Below are 21,589 nucleotides of genomic sequence, written 5' to 3' on the forward strand. Positions count from 1 at the left end.
AGAGTTCCACACATTTGGTCGTCCGCACATACTCCTAAACTGCGAAATCCAATTCTGGGCTGTGGTAAAGGTTGTGGTGAGGCTGACATGATCAAGAGAGGAATTCTCTCGCCTAAAGGTTGGAAGAACTGTAGGAACGCCGTCACCCGGCTTCAAACCCGGACTCACAATGGAGGAAAGTTACAGATAAAAATGGGGACTGGGGGGAGGGGGGGCAGGCCCAAAGTCATTAAAGCTCATCAGGAGGTGGCTCCTGTGTCCTACTTGGAGCATCGCTGAACAGGTTCAATCAGCTGGGGTGGGGGTGGGGGGTGGGGGTGGGGGGTGGGGGGGGGCCCGGTTTGCGTTGTGGGCGTGGCCTCCTAGCTCGGATCATCTTGTGCTTTTGATTTGTTTGTTTCAAAGAAAGGAACGCACCCAGCCAGGGTCAAAAATACACAGGAACTTTTATTGGATTATCGAACGCTTACGTCTTAAGTCTCTTTAAATCCGGATTTTGTCACCTACAGTTGAATGAGATTTACAGGCATATGGAAGTGTTAAGGTATTAAAAAGTGGCGTACAGTTCTATTTATAGTCTCTTGTTACAACACCGCCCGATCTACAGAGCAGGTGGAGAGTTGTCACGTGGAACTTAAGCCATCATTTGATTTCTTTACCAATTCCTGATTATTAGTGACTTTCTGCCAAATCCAAATTTTTGCAGCGGCTATTCTGATGGCGGGGAACACATGGGCGGGGTTAACGCCAAAACGGCGAGCTCCGACGGTAGGAAGGGTGTCATTCGTGTTTGAGCGACCAAAGATTATATCTGAAATAAATTGTAGACGGGGGAAGAAACATGTTAACTTTTTTTTTTTTTTTTTTTTTACAATTGCTCTGTGATTTCTGGAAGACAGCAGTTATAAAGGGGGAAAAGGGCACCTTCAGTCTGAGATTTGCTTAATTGCGTCATTCTTTATTAATAAGGAGTGTCCCCTCTGCCTCACACACACACCGACACACACACATTTTGCGGTCCTGCTTTACTATTATCTTACATATTGGAGCTGTTGGACCCAGAATGTAATCTGGATTATTCAGTTCTCCATGACTGTATGTTAACGTAGGGCTGCCCCGCCTGTCTGCGAGCATCTGCTGCGTTGACTGTCATTCCTGTAGCCACCAGGAGCTCCACTTCCTGTTCAATCTTGCTCCGTTACACATCCTTCCACTCACAGTTCTTCCAGATATTTAAAATCTTGAGTTAAAGGGGGAAGAGCAGTCACACCCACCTGCACTGCGGAGACCTCATCGTCTTTGTGTACCCATTTTATATTAGAGGTGACACCTTTCAAGGAGAGGTTTTAAATACGCTCCTCTTTCTCCCGCTTTAAACTCTCTTAAAACAACAATAATAATAATAATCAGAAATTATTTTTAGTTTGGTCTCCGCCGCATCGCTCAAACTGTGAATCAAAGGCTGGTTTGTTTTCAAAATCAAGCATTGAGCACTTGTTTAAGTCAGTGTCTTCCTCTTTAATACTTTGCATCTGCCTCTCTTTTGGAACGCATGTGATGAACTGTTAAATCTAATAAGATTGGCAACAGTAAATTAGTTAACAAGTGTGAATACGGTTTATTGAGGTTAGGAAAATTTCATCAGCTTCAAAGAAACATTCGCTGCGTTCGCCTGCTCTTTTTTTAAGAGGGAAAAATGTCGGGCAATCACATGAAGGTCACACTGATAATTTCTGAAAGGCAGATGGTTCCGTTCGTAAATGTATCCTTTTTCACCCGCAAAGACCTTTTTCAACATTAGGGCTTTACTTTTCCTTCAGCAACATTACTGTCACCAATAAAAACCAAAAAAAAAACCGCTGTTCCGGAGCAGAAACCAGACTGAGAGAACATGAGTCAACCATTGATTTCTGGCCTACTTTCTTTATACGTGGGACAAAGTTGATCTTTATCAGGCATAATTGCTATTAAACACACACACACACACACACACACGTGTGCACAGTGAACAGTTTGCATGTGGGCTGTTCTTTCCATTTTCCTCCAGCTTTTGCATGTTGATTTCATCGAGAATCTTTTTTTAAAAATTCGGCATCTTTATGTCACTCTCCTCCTCTTCTCTCTATTACACACACACACAAACACACACACGCATGCATGTGCACACACACACACACACACACACACACACACTTGGCGCTGCATGTTTTGGCTTGCTTCACTTGGGGCCTTCATCTCCGGAGCTCGTCACCTTTCAGACTCAGCTGGGGAACCTCAGGACGGCCGTCTCGTTCCTGCACTCCCACATTAACTTTCTCCCTCTGTCTCCACGCGCCGGTCTCCCAGAGTCTCGGCAGTCTAAAGGTGAACAGTTGAAATAATGAATCGGATCCCCCTTTTGCTCCCATCCTTTCTGTATTCCAGCTAAGACTGTCCCTGTAGTATTTGCACTTCATTAAACTTGAAATAGGTTTAATATTTAAAACACCTGAACAGCCCCCCCCCCCCACCTCTTTCTCTTCTTCCAGCTCTAAGATTTTTTTGTCCTTTAATCCACTCTCATATTTCCTCCCTAATTCACTCCTGCTTCATTAAAAACCCAAATAGATTTAATATTTCAGATGATGGAATTTTTAACCCTTTTTCTCCGTGGTCACGCTGAAGGAGTCAGAGGAGTTGTCGCGGCCCGCGTCTCCGTCTGTCGATGCCGCTGCTTCTGACTTTTTCCACGTTTAGTCTATTATCAGGGCTGTCTTTGTGTCTCACCCCGTCCCCCACCCCCTATTTGCTCTGCCTCTTTGTCCTCGAACTGCACAGATGAGCTCTTTCCTCCCACCCTGTTGACTTTTGTGGCCTGCTTACTTTGTCCCCAACAACCCCCACCCCCCCATTTCTACCCTCACTTGTGTGTGATTCTGAATATAGTTTGACTTAAGGCTACAATGCAGTTATCCTCCTTCTTGACATGTCTCACCACCCACCTGGTTTGGTTACGTTTGGTCCATATATGAAGAAAACAAAACACGAATCCATTATCACAGACATGGCCAATTATTTTCCGCCACCCACGACCCACCATCTCTGTCATATGACCTCACATCCTGCAGAGCCTTGTGGGTAGTCCACCTGCTAAAAGCTCCTTCTTCCACTCTGCATCGCACCAAACATACATTTGCATAATTTTTCACACTTCTTTTTTTAATCTCATTGAAGACACACGTGCCCGCACGCACACACACACACACACACACGCATGTGCACACTTTCAGCTTTCAATATGGACACCTGCTCTATTTATAATTCATTGGCTTTAAAGAAGCCATTTTGGAGAGGAAGTTCCTTCCCCACCCCTGACAGTGGCTTTTTTCCAGAACGTCAACAACCCCCACGTCGCAACCTCCTGCCCCCAGAGCAGGCCAAACAAGAATTGTAGGGTGGAGAAAAAGAGTGTGTGTGTGTGTGTGTGTGTGTGTGTGTGTGTGTGTACCTTGCCGGACCCATGTGTCTGTTGCAACAACAGCATAGAAACTCCGGCTTCACACATCTCTCGACATTAATCGCTAGTGTCTGAGGATTACAGACTACCCAGAATGCATCATGACAGGATGTCCTGTTGGCGCAGCGCAGGGGTGGGTGGGTCAGGAGGTTTCTGTGGTTGGATATTCACAGCCGTACCCCACGGCATCAACACACATTGCAAATCGTCACCTGCGCCACATGTCTACACATTTGAGGTTCTTGGTAGTTCACACACTCAACTTTAACACCAATCAGTCAGTTATTCCACTTTTCATTTCAGTTTTAAAGAAACACGGGAGGTTTTAGATCACTTTCCTTCCCCACTCACTCCCAAGGCACACTTCTTTTTACTTTTCTTTATACAAGAAGGAACGGCAGAAATCCAACTCACTTCCCCTTATTTGCTGAACAATTACTAATATGTTGTTTTGTTAAACCCTTTTTAGGGTGTGAGAATTAGAATGGGTTGAGAGGCTCTTTTATTTAAGATCTGCTGTGCTTCTTTCAGGTAATCAACTAGTTTTCATAGAATATCTCAAAAACACGATTATTATAGTTATTATTATAGATTATAGATTATAGTCTGGAGGCCTCCTCTGTCCTCCTTCAGAAGGCCTCTGTTTTGGAAACACATTGAGATGTATTATAAGTTGGGATTCTTTGCTCCTCCACTCATCTGATAGCCAGTAATGGACCCGGTAGCACTCTTCTCTGTGGTTTATGTCATACGCTACCCAGCATTCCCTGGAAACAGCACAAGACGCCACAACAAGCGGTAAACTTAAGGCTTTTTTTTAAATCGACAGTAACTTCACGTCTGATTCTACGTCATTTTTGGGCAGCCATTAAACTCTCTGTGGTGCTTTGTTTGTTTTAGAGAAGTGGCTTTTGTTCTGTTGACTGTACCCAGTCCCGCGGCTGGCCTCTGCCCCCGGTAGACCAGTCGGAAAATGAGAGCAAGGGCTGGGGGAGGTGGGGTGGGGGGGTTAGCAGGAGGCGAGGTGGGGTGCACAATGTTTGGACAAACGGACAACCCGAACAGGATATGGAGGTCTACAGCCTGTGGGTGTGTCGGTTTGGCTGAGGCGCAGCAAGCACACTCACACACACGCACATACAGTACACACACATACAGTACACAATTGTGGGAGTGTTCCCGCTGGAGGGCAAAGTCTCCCTTCCTCCTACACATTTGTTCTCTCTCTTTTTCCATCCGTGCTGTCATCCCCCCTTTCCTTCCATTAGACCTCTCTTTTCTCCTTCATCCCTCATTTCTTCCTCCTGTCAGACACTGCGCCCCCCCCCCCCTTTTGAAAGGAAGGAGAAAAGAAAGTGTTAAAGATACGGAGAAGTTGGCCAACAGCAATGAGAAATCGGGAGGAAAGGCCAAAATCACCACAGGGGGCAATTATGGCTGGCCTGTGTGTGTGTGTGTGTGTGTGTGTGTGGTGTGTGTGTGTGTGGTGTGTGTGTGTGTGTGTGTGTGTGTGTGTGTGTGTGTGTGTGTGTGTGCAGTTCTTTTTTGGGTTTGGTAGTTAGAGGTGTTGAAGACAGTCCTGGAAGCTGCTATCTGCCCTTCACATGTTTTAGTCCCCTCCTCCTCTCCTCTATCCCTCCTTCCCTCTGTCTGTTTGGAGCTTCCTTTCCATCACGTCAGTTCGCAGTGTCACCCCGGCTTTAGCTCATCTCATTTACTGGAGCTATACGGATGCCATTTGAGTACTCTGTGTGTGTGTGTGTGTGTGTGTGTGTGTGTGTGTGGTGTGTGTGTGTGTGTGTGGTGTGTGTGTGTGTGTGTGTGTTTACGTGGTTTCACAGTGGGCTGGATGTATGTGGGATTTACTTCCTCACCACTGCGAGCTTCTGTGTACTCATATAAAACCCAAATGCACAGTTTCTCCTAACTGATTCGCAGCTTCTGCGGTTCCTTTTGCCCCGTGGAACTTGCAAACATCTGTCGCAAAATTGTTTTTATCGTTTGTGCTAAAAAGGCAGCTAAAAAGGTCATGTTTTTATCAGGTTGACCGCATTCCAGTTACATTTCAGCAACCACGACGGACGGGTGACTCAAGGTTGTTATTGGCATTGTTGGCTGTAGGTGATAATAGCCCAATTTAGGATTGGCTGCCAAATACTGTTGGCAGGGCTGATTGGATCACACAATAACAAGACTGACTATCTAATGAACATCATAAGGTGCAGCCATCTTTGACTGTGAATGAGCTTAAGCCAAGAATCTTTCTGAAATCAACACTTAACTCTGTATAAGTAGAAAGTGTAGGTTTCTAGTCTGGATATCAGCTTTCCATAACCACAGCTAATATTTAGCAGGTAGCAGCAGTGTATTACTGCACTGAATCAATGTTTCCACTGTCTTTCACCCCTGTGTTAGTATCTGACATCCTCACACATTTCCTGTACACCTTTTTAAAAAAAATCATGTTTCCATTTATCTTCCTCCTCCTACATCCTCCTCCTCATTCATTAATTTTGAATCTAAATCCGTTTACTGGCTTGTCCCGGTTTTAATAACATGACGATAACCATCCCCAAGTTCCTGTGTGAATTTTGAGTCAGTGAGACAAAACCCAGACTTTGTAAGTAAGACAGTGTGGGAAAGCATGCAAGATCCAGTAAATAGTGGCGGAGTTGGTGTGATCGTGCATGGCTATATGCTGCCATTGTCTGTGACCCTGGCATTTTTCTACACGGTTAGCCTGTTTGGCCTTCCATAGTTCTTCTAACCTCAGAGATATGCAGCGTCAAGGTCTAGTGTTCGTCTCTCCCTGTGTGAATGTGTGAGAGCTCTAGAGAAGGGGTGATGGGGGAAAGAGGTGGATGTGATAGCGCAGGATACCCAGACCCCTCTCCACCCTCTCCCTCTTTGTTCAGGCCTTGATAAGTGGAGCCAGAGTCCGTGGGGGTTAAGGATTCCTGTCTGGAACGAATACACACATGCACATTCAAACACGCGCACCGGGATCCGCCCGCTCCTACATTCCTGCGTCCGACTAGGAAGCAGCCCAGTCGTCTTGCCCTCCACTCCCAAATTATCCCCTTCTTCCAAAGGCTCAGCGTGCTTATCATACGCCTCTCTACCTCTGCTCAGCTCTGACTCACTGACACACACCTCTGTCTGTCGTGTCAGCAAGCAACACCAATCATCATCCAGTCGTAAAATGTTCCGTTAGTGAAAACAATCTGCTGGGACGCTGACATAATGTCACCTTATTGCAGTGTAAATTGTGCAAAACATCTTTTGTGTCATTTCTTTGAAGACATCCAGAAATTTCGATGGCAATGCTGGTATTTGTTTACAATATTGACGGAGATACTGATTAACGCTTCAAGGTACACTCAACCTCTCCCCCATCTTACCTTTCATCTATTGTCGTTGATTCTTCTTTCTACATTTCTATTTATTTTTCCACTGTGTGGACTACCCACACTGAATTTGCTTTAGAGCAGATTCTAAATAAGAGTCAGAGGGGGAGAAGGATTCTTCAGAATGGGTGAAGTAGCAGCACTGTTGCTTAAGGCATTAACTTTCTCTCTGTTGTGCGTGTTTGGGTGTGTGTGTATGTATGTGTGTAACAGGAACTTGCACTATGCGACCGACCCCTTGCTCCATTTCAGGCCCTCTCCGAGGTCCGCATACCTCTCTAGGGGAAGAGAAAGTGAGACATTTGTGGCCTCGGATCAGCAGCGGAGCTCGTCACATGCGCTGTCTGTTGGGTCCGGGGTGGTGATGTGAAGGTGAGGGAGGAGGTGGGGGTGAGTGGGGCCCAGTCTTTGCGCTGCTTCTGCTGATTTGATCATAAGCAATTAATCTCAATGGCTCACTTTGGCAGCACCGGGGGAAGAGAAGAAATCGTGCATGACCCTCATACTGAACAGGGTAAGTCAGACAGAGCAGGTTAGGCTCAGGAAATGCACAGTCCAGCTGCTTTTTATCAATGAACCCAGGCTCTGGTGGTGAGGCTGTAATGCTATTTGGCTGGATTATAATAGGGGGCGCTATCTCTTCATTTGCTATGTAACTTATTATGACTTCCTGTCTGCATCCTATGAATGTACATTATGGGATGTTTATAGGGATTAGCTTTACACATGCATTCAGTGGAGCATTGGCTTCGCTAATGTCAAGATTTTTTTCCATCCTGTGTGTTAATTTTTCTCCAAGATCTTGTTTTGATGACGGGAGAGTTGGACCACTGTGCAAAGCCTTTTCCTGCACATCCCAAAGATTCTCCATGGGTTTACAGTCTGGACTCCCTGGACACAACCAACTGAAGCAACCCTAGAGCAGAGCACTGGCTTGTACAATACGCACTAGGCATGATGGGGGCATCGCTTCTGATCCTGATGCCCCATCTCTCAGGAACAGGGTAAATCTGGGCTCCAATCTTAACGCACCCTAGCCAACTGAACCCTTTTTTCCATTTAGCCTCACTGATTAGTGGTTTTCTTCAGGCTACACAGCTGTTCAGTTCCAGTCTCTTGTTGTGCTTTCACATTGTGTGTGGAAATGCTCATACCTTCACTATTAAACATAGCCCTGAGTTCTACTGCGGTTTAGGTGACTGTCGGCCATGATCACGATTGTTTTCGGAACACATTAGTTCCTTGAAGACGAAGGTCCCTCCCTGTGCTTCCAGTTGTGAATTATGCGTTGGACAGTTCTTAGCCCAGTTTTAGTTCCTTCTGAAATCATAGCTGTTTTGTCTGCTTGGTCATGCCAAAGTTTTGCCCCTTTTCAAACAGACTAACGTCTTTCCATGACCACAGGATGAGTCTTTCAACATGGTTGTTTAAGAAATGAGAAGCGACTCATTGCATCAGTTGGGGTAAATAACTTGTTACCAGCTGAATGATAATCACCCAGGCACTTATTATCCAGGTGGGAACCTTTTTTTCAGGCGGTTTATTTGTGGATGGATATAAATAGATTTGAGACATTGTCAGATGATGGCTAAAGTCTAGAAGAAATGGCGAAATTAAAATAAAAGCTCACAAAATCACCATAGTTATGATCCAAAAGCTTAATTTTGGCTGAAGTTCTGCTCATGGAATTAGAGTTTGGTCAAACCGGGTCATCGTCATTTTCCCTGGCATCGTCACAGACCGCTCAGAGCTGTGTGGGGTGCCCGGCTGAGTTGTGTCCAACTTTTATCTGCTCAAGACTGACACAGATCTTCACTGATCTGCTAATGCTAAGCTCACAGCTTGTGCAGGTTTGGCTCTGTGATCCGCATCTCATCTGTCTCGCCTCCACCCCTCGTTCCTCCATTACCTAATTCTGACCTGCGCGTCTGTGCGCGACAAATGTCGTGGCTCTTTCCTTCTTTTCCCTTTGCTGCTCAGCTTCTATGCCATGTTTCCATTTGCCTCTGTTTCACTCACCCTTGCTTTGTCTCTTCAAGGCACTGTTCTCCTCCCATTCCGAGGCCAGAGCTCTCTCCATTGTTGGAGGCAGGTTGCCAAGGATACAAGCGCAGAGTCAGACTCTTAATGTTATAAGATGGAAGAGATGTGTGGAGAGAGGGGAGAGGGGCAGTAGCTCTGGTAGGATCTGGTCAGTGGGCAGCCAGACAACACCCTTGTGCAGCACAGAGAACACAAAACATCCCCTGCTGCTGGCCACATGGAGGGTGCCCATAGTGGATCGGGTCTGCTCACACTGATTCTTTGTGCAGAGATCTATGATGGGCTGTCTCCGCATGCACATGTTTCTAGTGTGGTCTTCGTCTTTTGTGCTGCTGTGCATTTGTCAGCCTTGAACGCGGGGCTTACGTTAAACCTGAATCGGCATGGCGCCGCAGGATAACGACCCGATAGCCCCGTAATCAATGTTTTGCCACTGCGTGGTGCGATATTATTAAGGGATCCATAGCTTGGATTTAACTCCAACACTGCAGGTCTGTTTTTTTGGACATTGAAAGCATGGTAGCCTCCATAGAAATAATATTTCTAACGTGACCCAAAAGTTTTAAAAATGGAATAGTCACATCTAGAAAGGAAGGGAAGGAGTCTTAGAGATCGTCTTTATGTTTCTGTTTGTGTCATTTTCATGAACCTAATTCTGTCTTCATTTTTGAATTTTAAGATCCAGGCAGTTTTCTAGACACAGGACCTGTTCATAAATGTGACACAAGCATTCTCCTCAATCTTCAAATGGAAAACTCAGAATGAAAAACAGGAAGATAACACTCATCGCATTGAGAGCTGCTTTATGGTTCGACTTTAGCTCCCCATAGCCTACGCACCAGACCTGCGCTGTTGCAATCATTTTCTACTTTTGTGCTGATGTGTCGGGGCCACTCTGTAATTAATATGCTGCCGTGGATGCAGGGGATGTCTGTACCACTGCAGTGAGCCCCTTCCTCCTTCCTGTTCTTGTTCCCGTCCTTGTAAACAATGGCGAGCGAAACCTCCTTGGAGCTAAGAAAAGTTTCACAACACTGCAGCTCGTCGAGTGTCACCAATCTCTCACTCCCATCTCTTCACGTGTGCATCTGCACCGACGGCGGCTTCTCTTCTTCTGTTTTAACTCAAATGCGGAATGTGTAAGAGAAAAACACATGGCGATTAGGCAGGACAATCCCAGGTGTTGGGATCTGCATGGAACACATATCAGCCTAGAGAATCTAGGATTTATGAATAGAACCTTGATCCTATGACTGCTTTAACCCCTGTAGGCAACATATAGTCAAAATAGTATCTCTTCTCCACCACGGGAATGTTTTATTTGTATTATTTGCCCAGTGTTTCAAATAAATTACCCAGAAAAATCCTTTCCCTTTAACCCCCAATCTTAAGACTCAAAAAGAGACAAGCTACAAAAAGTTGACGATGGCTCTGGCCTCGTTTCATAAATATGAGATAAGTTGAAGAAGCTTCTCCAAGGTTATAAGATCTTTTGCTACTCCCCCATTCGTCAGCCTGATCTGATTCCATTTTCCAGAACTTTGAGGTGCGGAGGAAATGCAAACCACACAGATTACCAGGAAATACCCAAGTAAATAAAATCCGTATAGAAGTCACACTTGTATTCTGGTCGTATTCTGTACACGTTTTATTGCTTTTATATGAGCGCTATAAACTGAGTCAGTCTGTTTTTGCCTTCAACGGGCCGATATAACAGCGACATGACGGGAGAGGTTGAGAACGTGTGACGACCGAAAAACTGCCGTAAAATTGCAGACTAGGAGTATTTGAACAAAGGTCGCTGCTCTGTGCAGCCATTATTGGGTCCGTGTGCTCAGACGTGTTTGTGTTTATCCACCCATATCCTGGTCCTGTCCTGTGGTCCACCTGCTCGGCCACCATCGCCCCCTCGCTCTGTCCTACAGCCTCCCCACATTCTAACACATCTCCTGTCGGCATCACTCCGGAGCAGCAAAGAAGGACTTACATGGACGACCCCCTAAAGACTCTTTGCTATCCACCCTCTGCGCCTGTTTCTCTCCCCCACTTTGTATCCCCCTCAAATGTGACCCTGGCCTAGGCTGGAAGGGGGGGCCTTTGGGCACGTGCCCGTTCACCAGTTTCCTCCCCAGGATATGAATGTAAGCCATAACTTCTCTGTCACTCCCAATCTCTCAATTTCCTTGCTTTTAGCACAAAGCTCTGCGTGCCTGCCTGCCTTCCCCACCCAGCATTCTTTCCCCATGCAGACCTCTCCCCCGCGCTCGCTCGCTCGCTCTCTCTCTCCGCGCTCTCTGTCGACTTCCCTCCTACCCTCCACCTCGCTCAGCCTCACCCTACCTTTCATTAGCCCACTCTTTATCTCACACACTCACTCGGCTCACTCTCTCTCCCCCCTCCACTCTCCTATCTCACTGGCTTTTAAAAACTCTCTCCTCTTTTTGTCTCTCCTCTCCCTCACTCCGTCTCTCTCTCTCTCTCTCTCTTCAGCTCTCGCGTTCTCTCCCTTCAGTAGCTCTGGCTTTTGTTTCTGATACATCTTCATTTATTTCTTTCTCCCTCTCTTTCCCTGCTGACCCTATTATTTTTTATATTCCTTCTCCCTCTCTTTGTCATCTCTCTCTCGCAGGTTCTCTCTCTCTTTTACCTCCCACTCTTCTCAGTCCCTCTAAGCTGCATTAACTCCCCAGATTACCTTGAGCCCTGCAATCCTCCATCCCCCACACGTCCACCGCTCCCTCTTTTCCTCCCTTCTTCACTCATTCACTTGCTCGCTCAGACTACATCCTGGACACAGTGGCTAATTTGGAAAATGCACTTTGATGTAGCACCGTGACCCCCACAGCTGCCATTTTCTCTGTTTCACTCAAACACCATTGAACAGTGTTCATGTTTGTCTTTTTTAACACTTCCAATTGTTGTTTTTCAACTTTGACAGGAATTAGCAGCTCGCTAATAGGCATCATGAATGACAGCTGTGTCTGAAGGGCAGGGATACTTTCTTATCGCTTTGCCCGTCGGTCGCTACTGCGCAGACTCGGGCTGAGAATGACATCACCGGCACAACGCGCCAAAAACCACATCCCGGGTTTCAGGGTTGAAGTGGGGACATGACAGCCATCTTTCTGGATGTCGATATTACAGACAGATAGTTGCTAATTCCCTTTGACAAACCATAAGCGGGTCAATAAGAGCCGCTCGCCCCCGTAGTTCCAGGGCTCAGTGACCGGGATAGAGAACAGCTCCATGAAGTTGTGGCACATCCCCTCATCGCAGTTTCTCAGCAAAATGGCTTCTGTACAAAACAGCTAAAAGGTTTCTGACCAGTCAGAAACAGCATGTCGACGGTGTGCTGAAGCTGATTTTTTTTTTTTTTAAAAAAAGGGCCTATTTTCATATCGTGCTGTATTGTGCACCCATTTATAAGCACTCATTTACTCACCCCCACCATCACGAGCCAACCTCCCTCCCTCCCACAGCCTCTGTAACCTCCCCCTCACCTCTCCTCGCTCCCCCTTCACTCACCCACCCACACACCCACACTCCATCACCCCTCCATCCACCTCTCACCCCACCACTCTCGCAACCGTTGCGCTCCTCTCCTCCCCTCCACCCACACTCGCTCTTTTCCTCCGAGCCCCCAGCAGTACCACCATCACCACCAGCACCGACGTCTCTCTCCCACTCTTCCTCTCTCACACTCCCCTGTCTTTTCCCACTCTCTTGCCTCTATCCCTCCCTCGTCTGAGCCTCCAGGCCCTGCTTGATTTATGCTTTGCCCTCCCTATCCGTGCACACCCCACCATCCACCCACCCTTTCCCATCTCTCTTGGAGGATGCAGCCCGCTTGGTCCCTAAAAACAACAGAAGAGAGAGAGAGGAAGACAGTAAAAGTGAGAGCGAGAATAACAATCACTCCAAGTTTTTATCCTCCCTCCATTTTAACCCAGCATTTTTTTCATTCCCCTCTCCCACACTGCTTTTTAAATTGCCTCCGAATTCTTGAACTGTTTCCGTGCCTCACTCCCCCTTCTCGGCTAAAATTACTTTTTTACCCTCTCAAACTTTGGCATGCTGAGGAAGCAAGTTCCACCTTTCACTCCCCTCTTCGTCCACCCGTGGACAAACACGAACGTTAATCAAAACGAATGAATAGCTGTGGTGTGTGTGTGTGTGTGTGTGTGTGTGTGTGTGTGTGTGTGTTGTGTGTGTGTGTGTGTGTGTGCGCGCGCTTCGGGAGGGAGTGGGTGGGGGGGGGTGCTTTCTTGTTTAGATGTGTAGACAGTCTTGTGACAACCCAGCTCTTGTCATGCCCCGGGCCGTCCGAGCCATTAACCAACCCCACTCGAATCCAGTCTGCACGCACGTCTACACAAAGATACCACAGTTAGAAAAAATTGTACTCTTTTGTTCACTTTTGTGAACTAGTTGCACAACCAGCCTGATTTCTTGTCTGTCAACCAGCATACTGTCAAAGTATATATGTTCTTTTGTGCCTCTCATTGCAATTACACATATTGATATATGATATGAGGTATACAGAATTGGGGAGAAAAATCTTTATATGCACATTTTGTGGCAGTTATTTATTCATTTATCTAAAATGTAAATGTGTTGTGTGTCCATTTTGCCCTAGGCTAGTTCCTGGGCAGGTTAATGTTAACCAGGCCCCTGGTACATATATTACTGCACAAATGTACGCAGATTCATAAACAAACAGGTTGAACAACACAATAAACCTCAATAATTGTGAGCTTACAGAAAATCTACAGGAACTTATGTTTCTTCATCTGCTTATTCATCCAAATCATTTTTTAGCAAAAACAATTTTCCTGAAATAAGGGCTTCTTGCTTTATATAGAGGGGTAGAGGCACACACACACACACACACACACACACACACACACACACACCCCTAGAGCACACTCAGAACAGAAGATCGGAGGTCAAACTGGGTCCTCTGACCCTTCCCTCCCTTTTCAGGCCTTTTCCTCCTCCTCTTCACTGTACGCCCTGTAATAACATAGCTCCCCCAACACACATGGACATCACACAAATTTACATTACAGCTTCCAATCACAGTAGACAGAACCCTAACCTACAGACATTAGTTAGAACTCACATTGCACGGTGAATTTCTTTACTTCGTGACACATTTGAAGCACAGTTCAACACGTACATCTTTTATTCCACAGGAAGTCTTATTCCGCCTTTGCTTTTTTTTTTTCCCACTCAAGCCCCCACATCGCTCGCAGCATCGCTCATACACACATGCACACACGCACACACACACACACACGCACACATGCACAAACAAAGAGAACCACCATTTCCACATATTTGTCTCTCCTTTTTAAAGGGGGTTTTATTTAGCATAAATGTTGAAGCCAAGGGTGCCCGGCTACCATGGCAACCAAATTAAACGGAGGATCTCTTCAGAAAGCAGAAATCTAAATTATTCGGACTCTTTTACAGAGGGGAGAATGAAAATTCCTTTCAATTTCAGCCCCTGCTGCACAGTAAATGTAGTGTTAGGAAAGAGAAGACAAAAAGAAGAGGAAAACGCTGTTGTTCCTTTTACCTGACCATGAGGTTCAAAGCCACGACATCGAAAATCCGTGGCTGTCTGGTGTTACACCAGGACGTTAGCGCTCAGCATACAGTAGAGGCACAATGGAATGATGTAACCGCGGTGCTTATAAACCAGCATTTAAACCTATTGCCTTTGAAAGGGGCCATAATACGAGTGTCAACAAATCCCCAGCACATGTAAAGTATGATGAAATCCATAAACCGGGCGCCTGGGATTAGATGCAACTGTTTCTGGTGTGGAAAATGATTCTATCTGCTGGAACAAGATGAGGTTTAAGTAAGACACCAGCTACACGGAGCCCGTTCAAGCTTTCGTGCAGGGGAATTATGCAGCGTATTCCGATTATCCCGCGTGGAGACATGTTTGTGGTCAGCCCGGTATTAATTTTTAATATCTCTTGTGCAGCCTCCAAAATGTTGCTAGAGCTGGTCCTCAGGGAGGCGGATGCAGCGCGTTGAGTGGCGTGATATTCATTTTACCCAGCGTTTCACTTCTCTGGGACTCTGTCGTTTAACGTGTGACTGAAGAATTGTTACTGTGAAGGCGAGGAGGGGAGAGATGTTCCATCTGCACACACACACACACGCGCGCACGTGTGTCCGCGGATGCTGGGAATGGTGGCAGGGGTTATTCACTCGTCCAATGAACAGATGAGTGGAAGGAGATGGAGGTCAGAGGTGACCCTCTTTCTTGCTCTCCTCTGCTTTCTCTCCTTCCATTTTTCTGCTTCTCCTTTCTCCACACATGTGTGTGCGTGTGTGTGTGTGTGTTTGTTTGTTATTGGCCCAGAGCAGATCTATGTTATTGATTGACTCCTGTGGCTGCTGGGCTGCCCACTGAAGGAGGGGGCAGAGCTCTAATGAATTCCTGCACCTCATGCCCCTTGCGCCAACCCCTACACCCCCTCCTTAATTAACTTTGTGTGTATGTTTGTGTGTGTGTTGTGTGTGTGTGTGTGTGTGCTTGTGTATATCTTTCTCAGCATCTCAACACCCCCGCTTCTACACTCCCCTGCATTTCTTCTTTCTTCATTCCTCCTACTTTATCTCCACTTTTTATATCTTCCTCTGGTAGTTTGATGGCCACTGATTCCTTCATATTTATGTCACTCTCATCTCTTCCCATCTCTTAACCATCATCTTTTTGCTTTCCTGTCCCCATCCCCGATATCTCAGCATCCGGACACCTTTTAGCTCTATATTCAACGGTGTGCCTGGGCCACGTATCCATTCTTCTCATCTGTGACCATTTATCTATACTGAGCATGAAATATGACTGACAGTTGCGGTAGGTGCGTGTGTGTGTGTGTGTCTGTGTGTGTGCGAGAGAGAGAGAGAGAGAGAGCGTGGATATTCACCATTGACCCAGTCGGCTGTGAGGAGGGCGCACACCCCAATCGGTATTCCAGACATAAGGCAAACTACCGTCTCTGTCACCTTGACTCCCCCTGCAGCAGATGAGCACCAGGCTGCACAGGAAACACTTATTAGCACTTAGCACCTGACTGTAGTTAAAATGGGCAACACGGCTATTTTGTCAAGGTTCTGTTTCCAGTCTGGTTGCCCCACCGTCCTCTGCAGCCCTCCCCCATCTTCACATTGTTAATTGGCTAATTATCATTTCTTAATTTAAAATGTGATTTCGAGTAGGAGAGACAGGGAGCTTAAATGCTGGGGACAGTGAGATTAAATTGGCAGGTTAGGGTGAGACCAAGGTGCTACAGGAACCTGACTGACACACAGTGTTCGTACTGGTTATGTTGGGATGTAAAGGCCAGGGCTAACGGAGGTTAAAGGGAGCAAACTGAATCCTAAAAATACTGTTATCATTTTGCGGAACGTTTCATCAGCCTCACTCTTCACGTCTGTCCACACTTTTGAAAGTCTCCAGGCTTCTTGTCAGAAAGACCCTGCTCCTGATTATTTACTTTCACTCGATCTGTCAGCTTTTGTTCTAAGCGTAACAAGGTGGTGTTCTTTGAAAGTAGCTCGACATGTAATGTTCATGTCTGTCGTGTTAAACAATAGTAACTTGCTGTTACCTAAATGTCAATTAGGAACCCAGGAAAGCTGTTTTGATGACAGTGTGCTTCTGTGTGTGTCTGCATGTGTGTGTGTATGTGTGTGTGTGCGTGTGTGTGTGTGCGCAGAACTGTTGTCAGTGTGGTCTGACAGTCTTGTAGATCTGCGGCACAACCTCCAGCGACATGTCTACTGCTGACAGCTTCTCTACACACACTCTTGGCTCTCAGTAGCCCTGACAGCACCAAACACACTCGTGCACACACACACACACTCACTCACACACAGGCTGTGTTGGTCTGTTCTCTTACTGTCTCCTTATGATCTCCCTGTATTATTGTTGAATGCCGATGATGAGGTACATTAGGGAGCCGAAGGAGAGAGAGAGAGATGATTCAGAGCGGTGACGTTCTGGTAGTTGCTCACGACAACGCCGGCTGTAAGCAATGTCTCGCCTGAGTGGAATAAAAAAAAAAAAAAATTGGTTTAATATCACGTTGTTTTCTTTTGTGCAAGCTACTATCACTGTCAGGTGAAATCTTTAAATTGACAAAAGCGGCTCCCCGAGTGTAATGTTGGGGTAATTTCACTCTGGCTGCCATCTGTTTTTATCCTCTTTGACTAATCCAGGACGAGAGAAGCATGTAATCCCACAAATTAGGTTAAAATGGAGCTGTGTCAAATGTTTTTCAAGCGTCGTCCCTCGCCTCCCGTTTGAATGACTGTTTGGTCCTTTTTTTTTTTTTTCCAAAATAACATTTTAATGTTAGGTCAGGCATATCTGACCAGTCTGTTGTGTCTACGCAGGGGCAGACGTGACTGAACCCAACAGCTCAGACAGCCGCGGCGAGCGGCTCGACTTCTTCCTCAAACAGGAAGAGGCTCTGACCACAGAGGCCAGCTACCTGGGCCCCAGCGAATCAGAGGAGGCCGGAGGAGGAGCCGGCAGGGGAACCATCTCATCCGTGGCCAATCTGAAAGCGGCGCTGATGAGTAAGAACAGCCTGCTGTCGATGCGGTCCGACATGATGGGAGATGATAACCCCTTGCTGTATGAGTACCTGCCCAAAGGAGGACACTCCCTGTCCTGTAAGTCACTATTTACTAACAGTGCGCTCACACACTCACTCAGCCAGACACATGTGTTATTATGACTTCCCACAAACTGCTTCCTCTCTGCTCAAGTGTTCCCGAGTACCTGTTGGTATGTTCACCTCGAGGAGTTTGGATATTATGTGAAACAATTTGTGCTTGAACTGTTAAAACGTGTGCCGGCGGGCCTCCTTGGTCCTCCCAGCAGGTACCTGAACGGAGGCTGCTGGGAGAAAAGGATTCAAAGATTCGACTCGCTGTAATGTTGCAGGACTTTTCATGAATCTCCAGCCAAAGTTCTGTTTAAGCACATTTTCATGCTTTTATTTGAATGCATTATTGCGGAACTATTGAATTACCTGCTTGTGTTTTCCTCTCATATAAAGCAAATGGGGACATTTCTGTGTGTGTGTGTGTGGGGGGGGGGGTGATGACTTGTCGGCTGTGACTCAGTGAGAGAACATTTTGCTGGGATCGCTCTCGTCGTTGCAAGGAGGGGAAAAAAATGTTTGGTTTTATGCGACGTTGTCGTTGTGAGCATCAGTGTGTCCGCGGCTGTGAAACGACAGGACGGCAGCGACTGTTCACGTCTTCTTTAGGTTGCTGTACTTCAGCAGCAGTCACGACGGTGCACATCCCTGCGAGCGCAAGCCTCCGAGGATGTGGAATACAGGGTGTTTATTCATCAATGAAAACCAGGAAATTAAAAGCTTTATTCAGCCATGTACACCTCTGAAATCTACCACCTAAAGCCATTTTTTTTAACAAAGAAAATCGGTACTGTTAAACACTGTAATGAGTTTAATTTGCCCGTATCCAAAGAGATTTCTTCAGCTTCGCTCCAGTGAGGGTGTTAAACTCTCAGAGTGTGTGTCCACGTGTGTGTGCCAGCATCATTTGGTTGAGTCCGTGTCCGCGTGGGCACAATTGTGTGCGCAGGGAAAAAGAAGGAAAAAAGAAAAAACTTGTGTGTTTGTGTTTCTTTGCTTTCACTAGCTAGTAATTGGATCTTTTGTCCCGAGTTTGTGCCGCCTTTGTGTGGAAGAAAAGCTGCGGAAGGGTACAACTCTGAGCGCAGTCACGCCTTTTAACGTGAGCCCCAGTCACCTACGGAATAAAAAGACGAGCCCAGACTGAATAGACCGAAAACACGCTTTTGCAGTTGCGCATTCATCCTCGCGAAGGCGCGTCACATCACATCACCCCTTTTTGTGCAAGTGTTAAGTGTGTGGGATTGAGATGTTTCTGTTGGCTTAAAGAGGAGAATCAGATGCTGTCACGGCACAGACAGACAGACAGCCCGGCAAACTGGAGGAAAAAGAAGGGGCTTTTATTCATGCACGCTCCTCACAAATATACCCAGCCTTGACTATGTGAATAGGAAATTTAGAGAATTCAGAGAATGTTAATCATTTGCTCCCTACGCCTTGAATGAGTTTTATAACTATATTTCTGCTCTGGGTAAAGAAAGGTGGTGTTTTCGGTTAGCCGAGCCTTATTTTAAATTCCCTGCACAATAGGGGTTGGGGAAACAGGCCTGAGAAGTTGGCCAACACCGTTCCCTCCCTCCTTGAGTTTGTCCCTGTGTCTAAAAGGGGATAGAAAATAAACAGTGTACCTCAGATTACTGGGCGGAGGATCAGTCTGCACGGTTTGACAGATCGCTGCTCCCTGACTCCCACCCCGTTTCCCCCTCCTGCCTACTTCTCCTTCACCCCTGCCTGACATCCTTCCTGCCTCCCCCCTGACTCCTCCTCTCCATCTATTCCTCCTTCACCCCTCCTTCACACTCATCCCTCACATTCTCTAGCCCCCCGCTCCCACCCCTTTCTCGCCGGCCACCACAGCTTCTCCTTATTTGTCTCCCTCTTTTCTCTCCCCCCTCTTTTGAGCTGAGGAGCATCAAAGTGTGCCAGTTTGAAACTCTGAGAAATTTTAGATCCAGGCAGAAGGAGGCAGAGCAAGGCCACCTGGTCCAAGTCAGGAGAGCCCACTGGGCAGCAGCAGAAGTGCTTCTGTCCCCCCTCCTCACCCATCATGCCACCCCCCCTCCTCCTTAAGCTCTTTCCAGGTTTTCCAGCAGGAATGAAAATCGCACACAATTAAATCTACATTTATGCTGCAAAGTGACGAGCGTCACATCACGACTTCCTCTTTGAGGGGGAGCCTGTCGCTGCCAGCGCTAACATTTAGGCACCTTGTAGTCATAGTTGCTCATGTATGTTTTTATAGATAAAAAAATTAAAATCAAAGGTATTGACTGGTAAAAATTAAAGATGCAAAGAAAATACTGAATAATTCATGTAGAGAAAGTATAAGTTCAATAAGATCTAAATGAAATGACAGGGTGGAGGTGGAGACACAGCTGCATGACTGATGTAAATCTATGCAGCAGATGCAGTATCAAAAGTGAAATTATACATAATACACTGACAATTTTACATTTTACATACATACATTTTTAATATAAATAAAGCTAACATTGAATCAACCTTGACAACCTGTGCATATCCTGGTGGGTTAGTAGCCTGTTTGTCAATCAGGCTCCTCAGTGTAACTAAGAATTATTGGGAATCAACCTGTTTCGCGTACCCTCCCGGTGAGCCTGAACGTGGTAAAGCGGTTAAGAAAACGAGGTGAGAGACATCTTTTGTAAAAGGAAACCGCAAAATTTCATGACTCTTGTCCATACTGTTGCAGTTCGAACCAAAACCAGCAGGTAACATTTTTGGCTTTTTAAAGTCTGGACTTGGATGATGGGAAGAACGGGTCATTGTGAAGGACCTTGAAAGCATTTCTGAGTCTTTGCAAGAATCTTCATTCAAAGCCACATAGAACATCAAAACTTTAGAAAATATATCAGTGCATTTCAGGACATGTCTTACCTAAGAGTTGTGTAAAGTTACTGTTACAGGCATAGATGGCTATTTCAGACCTATCGACTTAGTTCATTAGCTATCTCCAATTAGGTCATTTTCGTATGCTAAGTATAGAATAATAACCCTGCACCAATAGTGGCAACATACTTAAGGCTAGTCCATAGATACTTTTACTTCTAATGCAGTGTTATTTTTACTTTTCTCTTAGTTACATCTAATTACATCATTCACTTGTGGTACATGAATATTCAAATATCTAACATCCGCCATATCAGACAATATGCCGATTTCCAAGTAATATTGTTCATACTCAGTTTTCTGTTTTTCATAACTGAAACCTAGATCTAAAATTACACTTATGTAGAACTTGTGGCTGGCTGCCTGAAGTCCCTCCCCGAGTAGCGTCCACTGCAGAAAGCCATCTGTCCATGAGCCGCTCCCCCGCCACCACCTGTAGCTCATCCCCTTCCCTCGTTCTCCCCTTCCCTCTCAGTTGTTGCTCCCTCCGCCACTGTCCGGGCCGAGGACGAGGGGAAGAGGGGAGGCGAGCATTTGTGTTCTCAGTAAGTGGGAGTGGGGAGTGGCGGGCGCGGTACTTTAACATTCCAGGAATCCGTCCACGGCCGTGCCTCATGGTTGTGTGATTCTGTCCGTTTTGCAGAGGAGGGCGATGAATAGCTAACCCGCCACATAACTCTGGAGACATTCCCCAAAACACAGCCCACACACACACACGCACACATACAAACACACACACAAAATATGGTAATTTGTTAGAAAAATAACATCCATTCTCAGTATCAAGGAAAGGAGCTGCTAATGTAGCATAGAGCAGTTAAAGAGCGCAATACTTTTTGAAATCCTCGATTCAAGATGCCATAACTTGTTGCTGGTGAACATCTTTCGGGGGCTGATGTAGGTGTCCTTTACCCTGCACGCACACAAAGTCTTCGGCTGAGTTACAAGATGGCTCTGCTCCAAAACTGTCTCCCTCCGCGCTGCAGAGGATCCTCGAGCCCTCTCCTTATATGCATTTTACTCGCTCGCGTAGCACATGC

At 46.2% G+C, this 21,589-nt stretch overlaps 1 protein-coding gene and 1 long non-coding RNA gene across 7 annotated transcripts in view; one reads left to right on the top strand and one right to left on the bottom strand.

Moving 5' to 3' along the window:
- zbtb46 (zinc finger and BTB domain containing 46) overlaps positions 1-21,589 on the top strand; it is a 52,841-nt gene that overhangs the window by 20,276 nt on the left and 10,976 nt on the right. For all 6 annotated transcript variants that reach the window (XM_057041298.1, XM_057041299.1, XM_057041294.1 and 3 more), the window contains exon 4: positions 17,368-17,649. In XM_057041298.1, the coding sequence (XP_056897278.1) occupies positions 17,368-17,649 (282 nt within the window). The remainder of the gene's footprint in view (positions 1-17,367; positions 17,650-21,589) is intronic.
- On the bottom strand, positions 1,612-17,076 carry LOC130530277 (uncharacterized). Its single transcript, XR_008951786.1, has 3 exons — positions 16,872-17,076; positions 15,897-16,007; positions 1,612-2,358 (listed from the first exon to the last, which is right to left on the bottom strand). It is a non-coding gene; the product is annotated as an uncharacterized LOC130530277 (long non-coding RNA).

The sequence above is a fragment of the Takifugu flavidus genome, chromosome 8 (genome assembly GCF_003711565.1).
Source record: "Takifugu flavidus isolate HTHZ2018 chromosome 8, ASM371156v2, whole genome shotgun sequence".
In the NCBI taxonomy this organism is placed as follows: domain Eukaryota; kingdom Metazoa; phylum Chordata; class Actinopteri; order Tetraodontiformes; family Tetraodontidae; genus Takifugu; species Takifugu flavidus.